The sequence below is a fragment of the Falco peregrinus genome, chromosome 13, assembly GCF_023634155.1.
Source record: "Falco peregrinus isolate bFalPer1 chromosome 13, bFalPer1.pri, whole genome shotgun sequence".
NCBI lineage: Eukaryota > Metazoa > Chordata > Aves > Falconiformes > Falconidae > Falco > Falco peregrinus.
Window position 1 is genome coordinate 21,631,013 of NC_073733.1, and position 18,272 is coordinate 21,649,284.

An 18,272-nucleotide genomic window follows, 5' to 3' on the forward strand; every position below is an offset into this window, starting at 1 on the left:
GAACTCACTGAAATAGCTACAAAAACAGGTCACATCAGGTAGATCTGACTTAGTTTTAACATCTGTGCTGTTTTACTTGTGTAACTGGTACAATATTAGTAGTATGGTTCATGATATTCTTGGGTACGCTGGCCTGAGGTACTGAGTAGTAGCATGACAAAAGGCAAGTCTGTTGGTCCGTGCATTGCTAATTCATTCTCCTTCCTCAAATGTCAATTCCTTCACCAGCCACTTGGCCAGTGTGACTCAATTCTGACTGGTTTCATGGGACGAGGTCTGAGCCTCACTGTAGGATGGCTGTATGCAGGCACCACTACACTGCAGTGGTCTATTCATACTACGTGCATGAGGTAACAATCAATCTCAACATCTGACGGTGTGGGTGATTATAGTTCACATCAAAATGCTTGTTGATAATGCTTTTGTATAGTATAATCCCTAAGCTCTTCCTCAGCTGAGCAGTTATTTGAAAATTGCTAAGAACAATAACAATGTCTTTTACAAAATTATTCTGTGACTGTAATTAAAAGGAGTATTGCTATCAAGGAAACCACAAACTCAGGACATTAAAGTCCATTATTTTGATTAGTTGGCAAATGTTAAAAAAACATCACACTATCGTTCATAACATTTATGTTAAAATACTGACATTTATATGGTAATTACCAGATGGAGGAATTAGATTAGAAATCATTACACATGGCATTATGAAGAACCTGTGATGCAAAGCTTCCACTATTAATAGCTTAAATGCAAATGAGTGTTTTATTAATTACTATGATTTATGGCCATTTTTAGAGACAAAAATGAGAGCTGATGAAGCTTCACGTGGGCACACTGATTTTCTAATAGAAATGGGTACAGTTTGGCTTTCCTAACAAAAGTTGTACAGAAGAATGAGGTAACAGCCGACTTTTATTAGTTGCAGTTTCCTTTTTCATGAGATTACAGGTAAATTTACCTTTGCACAGAGGGTCATCATAAAACATCTTAATTCCATAAGAAAATTGAGAAGTATTTAAGTATTGTTTTGGAATCTGGACATTAATAACAGCAACGGCAGATCCTCATCTCCCTAGCTACTTTGTTTTGCAAATGAAAATAGTGAGTGCATGGGAAATCCCAAGTGGGGAGAAAGTTTTCTGATGCCCACTAGATGGCAAACGCTTGTTAATTATATCTACTGAATGTTAAGATTTTAATGCAAGAGATTTTGCTCATTATATAAATATAGTTTTAAGTATATTGTGATCAAATTTATGATTTCTTTTACCCAATAAGTATAATATGATTTTAGTGTCAAAAATTCTTATCATTCTTAGTCTTTACTCTCCTTATGCCAGCTGACTACCAACAACTCCAGCTGCTCTAGCAAAAGAGATGATATCTGTCTGCGAATAAGAAATATGAAATAGTTTTGTATATATCTTTATGCACACATGCATATATTAGAGTGGTACATTACACATTGCTAATGACACAGTAATTAACAAATATTATGCCTCCTTACAGAAGTTTCTTACATAATTTTTAAGACTCAAAATGGAAAGTCATTACTAAACAAATACTCCTGCATTGTTACAATATTTAAGCATGATGTGCTATTTTAATGGTCGTATTTTTTGCTGCGATATCAGCATGCTTTTTTCAGTTGGCCTGAACTCTGTGCAACATCTCCACCTTCTAGTGTTCCGTTTGCCCAACTATCTTCCAGTTCTGACACTTAAGTATTGGCTCAAATTGGAGAGGGTTATGTGGTGGATCTAAAGACCCTAATCCTCTGGATCAATCCTGTTAGAATATCACATGGTGGAGTTTCTGCTTATAAATAGGAGTATTTTCCTAGACAGAAATTTACATACACAAAAGCATTAAAATGCCAATATTGGGGTTTTAAAGTCAACCTCTTAAAGTTACAGCTTGTAAAAGTTAGTGTGATAAATAGAATTTAGACTTGGCTCCACTGTGCTCTTGTGTTGTGCTACAAGCTATGATTACATATTTGGATATTACATTCTCACAGGAACCCTACCTCAATTAAGGCACAGAGAATGGACTTGCTGGCGAGGTGAGTCAGGATTATGCAAGAGATAAGGCTACTTTCTGTAGGACTTCTGTCTCAGTTGTTATCAAGTTTGTGAATGTGTCATAAAATGCAGACAGAGCAAGAATTTTTTCAAGGGTAAATCAGTTAAATGCTGCAAGTCTTCCTGTTATGCAAAGGAGTTCTCATGTGCTAAGTCACAGCAAACAGGCTTAATAATTAATGTTCCTTAATATCTTTTTGCCTGATATTCTGGTAATGTCCTGAAATTGTGACACTTACAGCCGCAACAATGCATTGTACTGTTACATATTTACATACTATGAAGAAAACGGGTCTTTATTGTTATGGAACGGAGCTCCCAATTCTGTGGAAACTTTTGATTTAAATGTTTTGTAGTTCTGTTTCTGGGCTGCAAAAAGCAACAATAAATCATCCATCTTCATCTCCCAGAAGTGTCACAAATTATTACTAAGGAAGCATTTAGATACACTAGCATTAAGTACTGCAGAAAATACTCCAGGAAAATAACTACACGTATAGAGAGAGGTGAATAATGCAATAGAATGATACCTATATTTTTACCTTCGGCTTGTTTTGGAGGGCCCAAACCTGAATGCAGTAATCTAGATGTGGTGTAATGAGTACCGAGTATAAGGGAATAGTCACTTCCTTGTCTGTTGGCTGCACTCCAGTTAACATAGCCCAGGAAGCTGTTAGCCTTGCCTCTGGGGGCCCGCTGGTGGCTCGGGTTTTATTTGCTGTCTACCAGGGCTGTCAAGTTCATTTCAGAAGTAGTAATGAAAATTGCTGAAACCGTAGCAACCTTTAAGATATAGCTTCATGTCTACCTATACTATATCAATGACATTTATATAGAATTCTGACTGCGCAGTTTCAATATGAAGGGCCAACAGTACAGCATATGCTGCCATAAATTTAAGACCTAAATTGGCATTAGTTATGCAATGAAAATTTTCACTAGGTGGAGATTTTGGAAAGTTCAGGCAAAGCACTAGTTAGCAATGATTAATTATATATGTAGTTCCATTAATCTTTAGTCTTGTGGATCAGCTTCATCATGAACCATTATAATTATCAGTAAGTTTGAAAATAACATGATATTCATGTTATGCCCCATCACGCAAACTTAAATAACTAAGATTTCTAATACAGTATGATTATTTTTAATCATGAAAATGCAGGTGCTGCCCAAAAGCAGTGGAAAGTTTTTCACTGTCTATGCATGAGACCTCCTCTCACAGAAACAAGGTCATTCCACATCCAAATATAGCCTGGAGAGCTAAACCAGTCTGAGATAATGCCATGATTTGTATAATAATGAGGGTACCTTTATTAAATGCATTAGTGAGGCAAGTGATCAAACCATACAGAATAATGCATTCAATTACTATATATTCTTGTGAAAGTTTTTTTAAGGCTATTTCATTCCGTGTATACTTTGGACAGCTAACAGTCATTCTATAAAACAGCATTCTCCATCTGACAGAACAGTGGAAAAGACAAACCTATTAATTGTTCTAGTAAGATTTCAAATTCTTTGCTTCAGTCAGGTTTGAACATTTCACAATGATGGCTCTGAATATAACAGAAATCTGAGGGGAAATCCAAGCTGAGTCACAAAACGTTCTTAGTTTTGCTTTTGAGAGAGCTGAAAGAAATTTGTCACTGTGATTTTAGCTGGACTTCTATACGCACTAAAATAGTAAGCATACTTTTAAGGCAATTTTAACTTAAAAACAAATGAATCTACCAAAAAAGAGAGGAAAAAAAGGAAAGAACTAGGTTTCTTTCCCCTCTATTAACTGTCAAGGTAACTGCTTTACTAGCTTTCACATTAATATCAAAATGGACACAGCCATATAAAAGTAAGAACACAACCAGATTTATATTTTCAGATTTCAAGCTTGCAATGAATTTTAGTTTACATTCCAGCACCTACTAAAACCCCACTATTAAATGAAAAAGGTATCCTAAAGTGGAAAGAAGCAAGACCTGGTCCTGTAAAATCTTTCACTAGCTCTAGAAAGAGGGCAAGAAAATCCTAACTGAAATGCTTCCCTCTAGTCTAGCAGAGACAATAATGAATTGTGAACTCGAACTTTTGCAGAACAGGCTGGGTCAGAATGGGTCATCATCACCTTAATTTTATTTGTACAAGGAATGCAGAAGAATCAAACCACAGGAAGCTGTCCCTAGGCTCACTGGAACCGTTAGCTTTTCAATGGAATCAGGCACTGGCAATCACACTCTGTCCTGTCCTCGGCACGACAACATAGGAGAGGACAGGCAAGCGCTTCAGAAGTGTGTGTACAGAGGCTATGGGTTAGAGCTGGCTGCAACAAGCACAGGGCCCTCCATTCACATATGCTGGATATACTGAAATGTAAGTGGGCATAATGCTGGATTTACTTTTTCTGTCCTTTTCAGAGAGGCAGGCAAATTGGTGGCAAGCATAAGGTGTAGTTTTTATGATGGGGGACATATGTAAGTGATAGTCCATGAAGGAAGAAATCAAAGGGAAATTCAGTTCAGCGAATTAAGGGAATATTAGTAACATTTTCATTATACTTTTACCCCTGGACCCACCTCTTTCTGAAAGGATTCAAAGCCTGAAGGTATTCAGTTTTCAGTAGTGTGCAAAGTTTTAGTTAAACAGACTTTTCCCTGTGCATATACCCTACAGAAATGGTTCTCTAAGACGTGTTCTGAGAAAATGTGCTCCAATGCTCAGAGGTAAGCTCTGGAAGCTATTTCTAGCTGTGCACGGTGACCTTCTGTTTGATCTTGGTTAATTCACTAAAATTTGTTAAGTGCTTTATATTCTAACAGAAGGGTATTATTTGTCCTGTATTTTTGTTCAATATCATTATTAATATCTACTCATTCCTCAGAGGAATTTATAGTGCTCAGTTCAGGTTTAATTTCTGTAGTGATACTCTCAGCTGAGGGGATTAATAGAAGTATAAATTGCACCGTCTTCTAATTCTCAGACAGACTGTAATAATACCTCCAGACAAGAACAAGCAATTGAATAGGTTTGATTTGCTGAAGAGCAGTCTCTCTTGTAATTCATATCTTCAGTATTTTTGTTCTACACGTGTTCATAGTTGTAGGACTTGTATTACTCAGGCCAAAAGGACATTCAGTCATTGGAAAAGCATAATAAAAATTCAGGATGCTTGGTTATAAGTAGGAAAGCTTTTGTAAAAGTGTCTTTAATACTATTCACTGTAGCTCCTCATGGCAGCAAGTTTTAAAACCCCAGATGCAGCATACAGAAGACACATGCAAATAATTCAGGAAATACTGGCGAAGTGCTAGTCTCAAAGCATCAGCGCTGTTCTGTTAAACCTGCTGTTTGACAGCTATGCATTCCAATCACAACACTGCTTGCAAGCAATTTCCAGAGAGTGTTTGTTATTAAATACGCCTTAAGTGTGGCAAAGCTTAGCATATGCTTTATACTGGAAGCATAACGCAGTAGTAGCAATATGCACATAAGCAATAACACAATGTTAATTTTGCATATGGAACCTAAATATTTTAGCAGCTGAGAATAACAGAATATTGGGTATGTAAGCTTCCTCCATAAAGGAGAAAAATGTTCATCATCCCTTGCTATGATATTTTTTATGGTATGTCCCATGGGAATTGTTTCTTGCACACTTGATTCTTATCAAAATGACCATACTGAACCTAAGAAAGTTTTATCTCTTGACTAACGTAATCACTGTTTTTTACTTTACTTATTTAACTAAAACTGTAACTGGGCAATCTGGAAAGCTGGCCAAAGAGTTATCCAATTCTTTGTAAGACAGTTTATGGAATTTACATTAAGTTGTATCTTTTGTAATAAAGAGAAACACTAAAGCTTAGGTGGATGTATTATATATTATTTACAGATTTCAAGGCTTTCTGTGTAACTACCTTCTCTGTACTTTGCAAATTTTCAGTACTATATATAATATGCTTCCAAGAGGGATCCTTTGATTTATAAACATAAATGACACGTTACTTACTGTTTTCGTCTGCATTCAATTGCTCTATCTATCCTGAACTCAGGTAAACTAATGAATCCTTCTGCTTTTTCATCCTATCAAAAGAGAAGAAAAAGTGATGGTGAAGAAGAACATAGAGTTAAAGAAGGGAGAAATGAGCAGTAGCCATTTGGGTCTTATACTAAGAACAACCATTCAATCAGCTGACATACTGAACATATTTTCCCCATAATGTTTTCACTTAAAAGATGTATCTAATTCATCACACAATGTCAATCACTTTTTTGAAGTAATTAAATTGACAGTTTCTTAAAAGAGGCACAGTCATCCTAATTCCCCTTTGCTGAAAATTACAGAAAACCTTTCAGCACAAAATAGAGCACCCAAACCACCATTCAAAACATTAACAGCTACAGAGAAGAATTCCATTTCTTCATCATATAATCTACATTTTCAAATGGTTTTGTGGATGCCTCCTGTTAAAGTCACAATTGCGTAGACCATCTGTCCTGCTAGTAGTAATTGAGGAGGTTTCTCCAGCAAGCTCGCCAGTGATTAAATGAAAAAGTAGTAGCTAGAAAGTATGTCTTGTCATGTTTTGCTTCTTTTAAAGTAATTTACCAGGAAAAGCAAGGAGACATATTAACACCAGTCACATTTTTGAAAAGTATTAGCAAGTGTACCAGTCTACTATGAATTATGGCTCGGCTGTAAGCAACAGACTGAAAAACAGTGGGACATATAATGACTACCACCTTGCATGTACCAATGCAAACCAAACAAAATGCACAACAAAACCTGAAGGCATTTATCACCCACAGCCTGAAACAATACTGTTTTGGGCTGACAAGAAAATACTAAAACTGAGGATAATGATGCTAGTGAAATTGTCCTCTTGAAGAATATAGAAAATATGAGGTAAAATACCAGTATTCAAAGCAGGCTGTAACACAGTTTAGATTGGGCACACAAGACTTTGCATACAAAGGGAAGAACTGCAATCTAATTATTTTTTTTTCTTTTCCTTTCCATTATTTTTTCCTGCATATATGCAGATTGCACAAGCGTAGGCACAGGGTTTTCAATAAAATTTCACCAAGAACAGCGTTTTACACACAAGAAACTGCAGACTCCAGACTAGTTCAGCAAAAAGCCAAAGGAACATCTATGTAAGGATAAGTTTCAGATAAAGAGTTCTACAAACTCAGATTTTCACATCGGCTTCCCGTAATGTTTAACTGACAAGAATGGTTCCACTCTATACATCACCCCACACAACTGAAACTAAGGAGAGCTGAGCTTGAGCACTGTGTTAGTCCAAATAAATATTGTCTATGGAAAAGTATTAACCACTGGCGTATTCCTTTCCTTGACTGCCATAAATATCTGCTATTTTATTAAGCTTGGACTTGGAGAATTTAAAAAAAATAATTTCAATTGAAATATTTCCAGCTAGAGGAACCCAGACCTGGCAATTAAAGTAGTTTTCACTAACATATCCTACCATGTAGTAAAAATAGACTTACTACAACAGAATTATAAAGTTTAAGGTTTCATTTTGGCTTTCTGCAAACAGAGGATACTTACATTCTGGTTTGTATACCAGTACAAGGATGAATCTTTCAAAATAAACCAGTACTTTTTCCATTTCTGTGTGAAATAACCTTTGGCATCCTTTTTCTTCCATAGCCAGCCCTCACAATCTCCGTGCCCCAGGTCTTTGCAGGAAATACGTCTTCTGCTCCCACTTGTTAGAGAGCTCCCTGAGAATGCAACACTAGTGTGAGATACATTCCCAAATGAAAACAGGGAAGAACTATTCTTCTCAATATAAACACACTACTAATTTTTAATGATGACTCAATTCAAAATGCTTCAAGTCTAATCCTCTTCAGTTCCAGGGAGAGGAGACTGAGCAAACAACCTCCAAATTTGACAATGCTCTGCAATTTTGGTTTCAGAGTGAATACAAAGTAAGAAGGGCCTGTTTTGTGTAATGGTTTATTTAATCTCTAGAGGATTCATTCCTCTTAGGGCTGCATTTTTATCTGATTAAGATAAGCATCACCATTCCAAAGGAAAAATGTATTTATTTAGTCCTCGATGTACGACATAGTCTGTATACAGAATGTACATGTTACCTCTTCCGTATATCTTCTGTTACTACAGACAAAAGGCCTGTCAAATTCTGTGAATTTTTAAACTCGATTTTTATACTCAATATTTATAGCCAATAAAAAAGATCATTCAATTCCATAAAAATGCACATGCTTACATGCTTTCTATCGTGGATTTAATTGAACAACACTATTTTGACTTTACTGCATCCTGTTTGAAGGCATAGCACCAGGAAAAGTTGTTGTTGTTGCTATTGTTTCAATACATCCTAACTGAAAAGCTTAAAATTTTAGTGTGCCTTGTAAATATTAATGAGAATGGGTTTTGTCTTAATTATGGTATAATTTTTCCTGAAAAAGACTGTAGGAAATCTCCTTAAAATATTTGATATTTTTCTGTGACAAAGCAAGTGTATATTGCTACAAGAATTGTATTTGTCTTACAGCTGTGAAACAGCGTAGGAATTTAGATAACATTAAAACACCATCCTTTGTTCTGCAACATTCCACAACCAATTTTTTAACATTTTGCACATTTTGGAATAACATACTCTGCTGTGTCCTGGTCATGTTTATTAAAATGTATTACATTTTATTAATTTATAATAATAAATTATAATAAATAAACCTGGTCAGGTTTATTAAAATTTATTAATAAATTAATATTCAGGTATTAAAAATGTATAGTATAATAAAAGTAAAATTTTCATAGAAAGGACACTAAACCAACAAATGGAATAAAAAAGCTCATTGGCCATATACTTTCATATGAATTTATTACGCTATAAATAGTTTTCAAATGTTCATTGTTTTAACAGTCTCAGGTAGGCCATGAGTAGATAGAGACAGCAGAATGAAATGGCAAAGTATCCAGGTGTTACCTTCCTTCTGCTTTTCAGAGAAAATTTTACCAAGTTTAGCAATATTATACCTTATAATACATTTATTTGGTATATTTGATACCTTGCTTTGGTAAATTTAGAAAAATTTTAATTAAGTTGAACTTTGGCATTTGATCCAGATCACTTATTATCAGAGAAGTTGTCTCATTTTCTACATTCAAAATGTTAACTCAGATAAGTTACCTTTTGACCATTTTCTGCTTTTCACCCTGAGGGAAGCGTAATGGAATGACTGTAAGGAAAATAATAATTATGAAAATCCAATACAAACAGTAGTAACCTGAAAGTAACCTGAAAAACAGCCGGCATTCACAACCGTCTCCATGGTTATCTCAGGATTAATTACCATAAGATCTCATTTTTGTCATTTAACTTACTACTGTAATAAACATCATAAAGAAAAAAACACAGTGCTACATCTGCAAATTAAAATCCCATCTTTTTTTCAATTATTAATTAAAATTGCAATCAAAATATTAAGGATTCTTTGCACAAATGGTTATGCAGTAGTCTGAAAACTAAGGATATAAACTCATGACCTAATAAAATGAATGACAGTTGAAGTTTGTTGTAGGTATACATGAGATAGTCATACAAATATTCATTCACAAAGACATATCTACCACAAACATTATATAGCTAATGTGTAATGTGTTTGATGACATGTTGAAGTCACATTCTTTAATTGTTTCCAACCATAGAAAATGATTAAGTTTGGTAGGTTGGTAGGTTGATAACTGAGGAGAAAAAAATAAATTTTCTTCTATGGCTGCATTATAAAACTGTTACAGATTCTTAAGAAAAACCTGAAAGCATCTTATTATTTAAACCTTTTAAAAACAGGGATAGTACTCAAAAGATGGTAAGGATTTATCTAAAACATGTAAATGCTAGGGGAAAAAGGACAGGTCAACACAATGGAGTCGCTGCCTGATTGGTAACTGCTGCTGCCATTACCAGTAGAAAAACCAGCATTTATAGTGTGATAAACCAGCAGATCCAGGCAAAGTTGTAACATGGAAAAGGACATCTTGTTCATTTTCTTGATTTTTCCTTTGTGGCTGATAACATTCAGTTATAATGATAATATTTATATATATATATATATATATATATATATATACAAAATATAACATATATAATACATTTTAATATATTATTATACATATAATACTATGTATTTTAATATATTGTATAAATTTATATATAATATAATATTATATATAATTATAATGATAATAATTCAGTTATTAGTAGAGGGCCTAGAAGAAGGGCACCTCAGTCACTGACGGGGATCTCCAAGTCGCCTTCACTAGTGGTATGACTACAGATAATTACCTTCTCCCAGAGATCATCTGACTGCTCACCCTGCGCACCCTACCTTATGGCAGTGCCCGAGCGTGCGGTCAAAGCCCAAATACATGCTACAAAAGTCCTCATTAACAGCTTTGGTACAACATATTAAATAAGTGTTTAAGACTGAGGATTATAATTAAAATTAAAAAATATTTAAATTAATATTTAGGATAGCAAAGGGTTACAGCTTAAGCAGCATAGAAAAGCAACAGCTGAAAACATGACTCCAACTATTGGAGAGACAAAGTTTTATCTTAAATAAAAGCGGAGGAGGGAGGAGCTGTTTTGCACGTGCACGGACCAATTTGTAACCCTTCTGCAATGTAGCCAGTTACAGTGTCAAACAGCAGGAACATTTTCTAGTGACTTGCAGAAATCGGCAATTCTTGATTCCTGAGAGCTGGCTCAGAGAACACCAGCTTTCTGTGTTCTGTTTATCTCAGGCTGTTCTCCCAGTCAGACACAGTATATGAATGCTTCACAAAAATATTGTAATTCTGACAGGTGACAAGCTCTGTAAGTGTATATGCATCATATCACCATAAGACAGTACATATTCTCCATTTAACTTGATAGCTGCAAATCTGTCTCTGTTTTGAGCACTAGGGAAGACAAAGATTAATGCTTACTCCTATGCTACAGGATATGTAGTAAAAAACAGTCAGAAAATGAAAAAAGAAAACTAAGTCTATAAGAAAGTATTAAAGATGCACAGCAACATTGGGGTTTTATTGATGTATTGCATGCCACAGCAGCTGTATCAGTCAGTCACATGGGGCCAACTGGAGATCTGTGGTGACTGTGACAGAAACAACCTGTTTGGTGTTTCTCTTTCTGCATAAAAATGCATTAGGACAGAGCAGGTATCTCTTTCTGAAAAAGAAATCACTAGATTTGTCAATAATTTAGCATAAAAAAATATAGTGATGGAATAAACCGCTATAATTAAATTACAGTTTTCATGTGATTAAAGAACTGCAAGAAAAATGGAAAAACTGGAGGATATACACATTAGGACACTCACCAGAAACTGGTATGCATCATTCAATATAAAAGTTCTTTAAATAATTAAATACAAGCACAACAAATCAAGGAGAGCTGAAAATATTAGCTCCTCAAAACGTAAGATAATTGGTCTTACTGTGTTTTGTTTATGAACTCATGCAACGTATTCAAAAGCAAGAGAACTAGAAAAAGTGAAAGGTTTGCAGTACCTTGGGAATCAGTACTTAATTAGCACTGCTAACGTAAAATTCAAGCTTCATATTATGAGACATAAAGGAACTATATAATTAACTTTGTGGTAAACACTCTAAGAAAACAGAACCTGCAACTTTAAAATGACTGTGTTGCTATGGGAAACAGATGATGTGAGAACATACTGTGGTTGTCAGCATTTAAGTTCTCGTCTCAAAACCACAACACAAAGTAGAATTTTAACGAAATGCACGCCCTTCCACCCCAACCCAAAGAGAAGCACACCATGGGGAAAAAAAATAAAATAAAAAGGTCATAGAATCGAATCTGTGCTACATGAGGCTAAATTAATAAGACTTCAACATAATCATAGTGTAGTAGTAGGAGTGCTGTTACAGAATCACCAAATGAAGTTATGCTATGTTTAAAAAATGCCCTGGAGACTAAAGATTCCGTTACCTGTCAGGATGAAGGGAACCAAGCCTATCAATGCAAAACTGCTTACATGTACCTCTGCTGTTTTGAACCTTTGGAGCTTTTAAGGAAAACCATTAACAAGTTCCAAACCCAGCCATCAGTGCATTCACTAGCAAAGTACACAAATCATGGAGATTATGCATATTAGAGGATTTGCAGGACCAGGATGCCGGGGAACAGCCACAGGCCCAACTGTTTTCCAGTGGAGGCAGCAGGCAAGGCAGGGATGGGCAGATAGGACAGCGTATCAATAAACACAACTGCAGGTTTTCACAAACTGTGAAAATTTAGCTGTACATCTTCCACTATTGCCACTGGTCTTCAGCCTCACTTTGTAAATATTAGGAAGGCAGAATGACATCTGGCAATCTTCAAAAGTTACTTAGCACCTACTTAGTGAAGAAAGTGCTAAGAATGAAGAAATAAGCATTCTGTAAATGAAGGTTCTGTTTGTCCTTCTTAGGAAATATTTGCAAAATACTATATAGTAAATTAATTTCTAGATATTTTCCATTGAAGACCTTCAAAACTGATATCACAAAAATCTTCAAAAATTTTAATCCCATCTCTCCCTATCATAGTAGTCATACTATTTAAATATTTTAAGAGTTTAAAAAATTTTCTTTACCTTTATGGCAACCTTCCCTCCAGAGTCCCTTCCAAGCTAGACATTTTTTATGATTCTCCTCCCAAAACTAGTAACACATACTAAGGTGCCTACTAAACTTAACTAAAAGTACTGCATACACACTGAACTGCTGTGGTTGCAGTAGTCAATTTTCTGAATATGAAATTATTCCAAGGTTTTTATTTTCATATGTTTTATAATATAGACAAATTTCAAGGTTTATGATACTTTTAATATATTTTAAAAATACAACAGTGAATTGAACTGTTAGAGATATTTTGTTTTTTTCAGAGTACATTTATAAATCATTACCTTCCTCATGGATGTGCTTCCTTGATGGTCAATGGCAGAACTTACATATCTAGGACAGAGAAGAAGAAAGATGTCAAATAACTACAGAAAAAAAATAAAATCTGAGTAAGTAGTGCATATACACTCATTCTCTATACATTTCCAAATGTATGCTTACAGATGCAATTATGTTACAAGTTATTTAAAATACAGCACTTAAAATGGGAAGCTCTTTACAAATTTAACTATTGTTTTCAACGAAAAGTGCTAATGTTAAGAAACACAAAACCATTCTTAATATTCTGACTTAACATATAAATCATCTGAGAATATATGTTTCTGATTCAATCCCTGGTTTAAAAATACTTAACCCTGATCAGCTAATATTCAAAAGCAACCAACATAATTCCTCCCTCCTAGGGTCTATAGTCTTAAGACATATAAAACATTGGCTCTTTCTTGCAGGGCTGACTCTTATTTGTGCATTTCTTTGAGCATCAACAACATTTAACACAAGTATAGTGTATTCCTAGTGTCCAGACTAAAATGAAAAAGAATAAATATTTTTAAGCAAGAAAAATGTATAAATAAAAATAAATAATTTAGCAGGTTTGTTTTAAGAGCAACTTGCATTTTTAAAATGTAGCACCTTACAGATACCTGTTTGAAGTGATATTCTGACCTTTAGGACAGACTTATATCTGTTCCATATTTTGCAAAGTTGGTTCTTTCCCATGTCATTAGAGAATCAAATAAAAATTTGAAAGCTCTTCAAATTGCTTAGTGTGTGTTTTCCTTTGATTTACTTTTTGAATATCTTAAATTTAACAATATGTAAGCATGTGTATAAACATTATATATGACATTAATAAGTATGTAACTATCAGGCCAAATCTGACAAGACTGTCAGTTATGTTTCCCAGGCACAGAGAAAGTCTGACATCTTCTTTTGTTCTGTTCTTTCCCCACTACCTCCTCCATAGCGGAAGCACTTAAAACCAGGACATTCCTAAAGATCACCGCTATTCAGCATTTAACTAAAAAATTTAGATCATCAGAAAAATACTAGTATTTTTGTGGCACCGATATCCTAACGGTATCTTTTGGCTGGCAAACAAGGAACGCAACAGTACATTTGCTATCCCATGGCACGTGCCGGAGTACCAGGCCCAGCCAGCACAGGTGTAGGGAAGGCAGGTCCTGCTTGATGAACCTGATCTTCTATGACAAGGTGACCCTCCTAGTGGGTGAGAGAAAGGACCTAAGTAAAGGTTTTGACATTATTTCTCACAGCGTTCTCCTGGAGAATTACCCTTTGCTCGGTAAGACACTGGCCGGGCGACCGGGGCAGGGAGCGGTGGTGAATGGAATTACGTCCCACTGGTGGCTGGTCACAGGTGGCGCTCCCCAGGGCTCCGTGCTGGGGCCAGTTCTGTTCAAGGTCTTTATCAATGACCTGGGCGTGGGGACGGAGCGCCCCCTCAGTGGCTTTGCAGAGGACACCAAGTCGGGGGGCAGCGCCGATCTGTGGGGGCTGGCGGGCTCTGCAGGGGGGGCTGGCCTGGCCCAGGGGCCGAGGCCACTTGCGTGAGGCTCCACAAGGCTCGGTGCCGGCCCTGCCCTGGGCAGCAGCCCCATGCAATGCTGGGGCTGGGGGAAGAGCAGCTGGTGGGGGGCTGCCTGGTGGGGCAGAACTGGGGCTGCTGGTCAACAACTGGCTGAACATGAGCCGGCAGCGTGCCCGGGCGGCCACGGCGGCCACCGGCATCCCGGCTTGTGCCAGCACCGGCGTGGCCGGCGGCAGCGGCGCAGCGCCCGTCCCCTGCGCCCGGCACTGGGGGGGCCCCGCGAACGCGGGGTTCAGGGCTGGGCCCCCGCTACAGGACAGACCCTGAGGGGCTGCAGCGTGTCCAGGGACGGGCACGGAGCTGGGGAAGGGGCTGCGGCACCGGCTGGGGGGGCTGGGGGGGCTCAGCCTGGAGAAACGGGGCTCGGGGGGGCCCCATCGCTCTGCGGCTGCCTGAGGGGGCTGGAGCCGGGGGGTCGGTCTCTTCCCCCAGGGAACCAGCGACAGGACCAGAGGGAACGGCCCCAGGCTGTGCCAGGGGAGGGTCAGGGGGGATCTCAGGAGAAATTCCTTCGCGGAAAGGGTGGCCGGGCAGGGGGACAGGCTGCCCAGGGACCCGGTGCTGTCACCGTCCCCGGGGGGGGCTCAAAACCCCCGCGGGCGCGGTGCTTGGGGACACGGTTCAGTGCTGTGTTAAAAGTTGGACTGGATGATCTTAAAGGTCTTCTCCAGCCTAAAAGATTCTATGTTTCTGTGATAATTCTGTCTTAAGTCAGCAAGTCACGAAGTTGCATTTTCTTATTTGATGATTTCCATTGTTAGGAAAAATCAAATTTACCAGTAGAAACAACTACTGCATTGTCAGTTAAAAGCATCTATCAGTCCTGAGTCAAAGGAAATTTCCAGGCTGCAGTGAGAAGAAAGGATGCATAACATTAAAATTAAAATCATAAAAGCTAATAGGCGAGACTTGGAAGGTATGAGCTGTCTGTAGATTACAAGGATTGAAAGAAACAACTGAATACCAAAAAAGTTCAGCTTACAACATTTGGTAAAGGAATGGACAGATGCCCAAACTGCTGCAAGGCAGATTTTGTCATTAATGCTCCATTTCTGCCTGCCCATAAGAATGCCATAAATGCACTTCAATCCTGCTGGGCATTTCCCCCCCTCATTTCTGGTCTATTTCTTTAATCACAGCTTTGACCCATCTGGAAAGTGTCAGTTTCAATGCTTCCATTCATTCTCTTAGCCAATATACAATATGAATAATACATTTCTGTTTTTATCTACAAAGTCCTCAGTTAAGTTTTGTTGGCTTCCATGCAGACACAACAGTGCGTCTCCTTACAGTAATCACAGACTCTTACCAGCAAAAATGTTATAAAGTTATAGAAGTCTACAATCAAGCTTTTGAAAGCCCTTCAAAAACTGGTGTCTTATGAAAGGTCAGGAATAGATATTCTAATGTACAATGAGCTTAACTTTTTTATTTGGGAACAGTTTTTAACAGTCTGCAGGGAGTTTGTTTGTTTGGTTTTTAAAAGATTTTATGTCTATCAAATGCTCCTTCCCGAATCTAATTATTCCTCAGATATTCAGATCTGCAGTTCATGGAAGAAGAAGTAGAGATATTTTCTTCTCTTTAGACAAGTAAATTATCTGTGTGAAAGTGACAGAACCAATTAATTTAGACACCGAGGAACACTAGTATGTTGTCTGTTCTGGTTGAAATACTCTGTATCATAATCGGTTGAGTTATTCCTCACCTTTCTTTCTAGGAAAACAGTTGTTACAGAAGTGAAAGGGAAAAGAAGGGGTGGGGGTGGGGGGCGGTGGGCAGTGGGGAGGCATGTGCAGTGATACAGTTATAATGGCCTGGATTGATATTTCTCAGACCAGTTGATTTTCTACTAAATGTTTGTTTTCTTGTTCACGTATAATACTGTTTTTGAAACGAAACTGTGGAAATTAGAAAAAGGAAGACCCATCACTTATACGAATTAAAAACAACAACAACAACAACAATTATTTCAGGATGTTTGCAGAAACATTCAGTGCATAATATGACCAAAAAAAAAGGCAAAATACTAACCCAGTAACTTCAAAACTTTAAATGAAATTTGATTTTGTAATAAAGTTCATTCAAAAACACTTACTCTATCCTACAGTTTTCCTCAAATGTATTTCTAAGGTATTCCTATTTGACAGATAGCATTGTCTATTCTGAGTTTTGATATGCTCCGCCTAGCTGTATGGCATATTGAAATTTCTATGCATAAAAGCCTTGCCTCCTTCCTTATCTATTCTTCAGAACTTTGACTAAATTGTATGTTGTAAGCAAACTGAAACAAATATAAAAAAGGGAAGAATTATAGAAATAGAGGTACTAAGAAGAAAGCACAGGTCAAAGTTAACTGCACTCTAAATCTGGTTCTAGTGCTAGATATATATTGGCTGAAGTATTCAGTCAGAATGACGTTGCTGAACAGAGAGCTAAAGTAGAAAGGTTAACAAGAATGAGCTTAAAAAAAGAGATGGAAATTACTTTGACTAGGTGGAAGAAAAATATGAGAATTTAAAGGTCTCGAGTAGGTGTGGTAACTTCCAACTCGCATTTTAAAGGACATGCAAATGAAGTACAAGCCTAGCGATTAGATTTGTAACGAGGATTTCAAATGAAGAACAGTGTCATATGATTAGAAAACAGCAATAATGAATCTCTAGAAAACAAATTAGAATGGAAAATTAGAATGACAGATAGCAGAAGCACTATATCTCAGTTTAACCTATTTAGTAAAAGCTGTAACAATCAGGAAGTAAAGATTTAATCAGTGCTAAGAACTGTCACCTACCAAATACTGAACATGCAAAATCAACACTTCTGCTGCACATATCTCTCTGCACTTTTGCTATTAGAGCAGTTATATCCATTTAAGAACTTCACCAGAATTCCAAGTATCATGCACTTTCTGCTCATACAAAAATTCCTTTTATAGTGAACAGAAGTGACTTGTTATTTCTTCACAAAACAAGTATCAGTAAGCAAGTGCAACTGTGAATGCCACCTCCATGTTGACATTCATTCCTCTTTTCCTTTTGAGGAACATGTTTTCATTTTCTGCCATAGAAAGATAACAATACACCTTTAATTGTCCCATAAACTGTAGTAAGTAATAGTGCTTTAGCTTGTAAAAATTATAGAATATTTACTGAAAACAAGGACTGATTTAAACCAGGGGCTTACAAATTAAACATCCCTTCATCACATAAGCAATGCTCAGAAAGAAGATAAAATAAGATGGCTCTTACACATTATCAGCGCTCTTAATTATAACATCCCAATTCTCTTTCTATTACCTTCAGGGTCATTAAATCTATCACTAAATGAAAGTTATAATTGTATCAGAACAAACTGATTTATCTGCTTAGATTGGTATTATTTTGGCTGATGACAGGATACAGATAATAAATCCCAATGAATGAATATAGTCTAGAAACAAGAATAATTACTTTGAGCGTTACTTACCTTTCACCTCATCATTGGTAATAGTTACAATCTGTATTGTTGACTTTTTTTAAGCTCCTACTCTGGCAGTAATGGATAGGATTATAAACTAGAATATAATTAAAATATAAAATTATTCTAGTTATAACAAACTGCTAATATA

The 18,272-nt window shown here is 36.7% G+C and overlaps 1 protein-coding gene across 1 annotated transcript in view; it reads right to left on the minus strand.

Moving 5' to 3' along the window:
* The window catches only part of LOC101924220 (connector enhancer of kinase suppressor of ras 2-like), a 213,117-nt gene that overhangs the window by 23,804 nt on the left and 171,041 nt on the right, over nucleotides 1-18,272 (minus strand). The window contains exons 16-19 of the mRNA XM_055818168.1: nucleotides 13,056-13,104; nucleotides 9,269-9,317; nucleotides 7,654-7,829; nucleotides 6,088-6,161 (exon numbers count right to left, since the gene is read on the minus strand). Of these exons, the coding sequence (XP_055674143.1) occupies nucleotides 6,088-6,161; nucleotides 7,654-7,829; nucleotides 9,269-9,317; nucleotides 13,056-13,104 (348 nt within the window). The remainder of the gene's footprint in view (nucleotides 1-6,087; nucleotides 6,162-7,653; nucleotides 7,830-9,268; nucleotides 9,318-13,055; nucleotides 13,105-18,272) is intronic.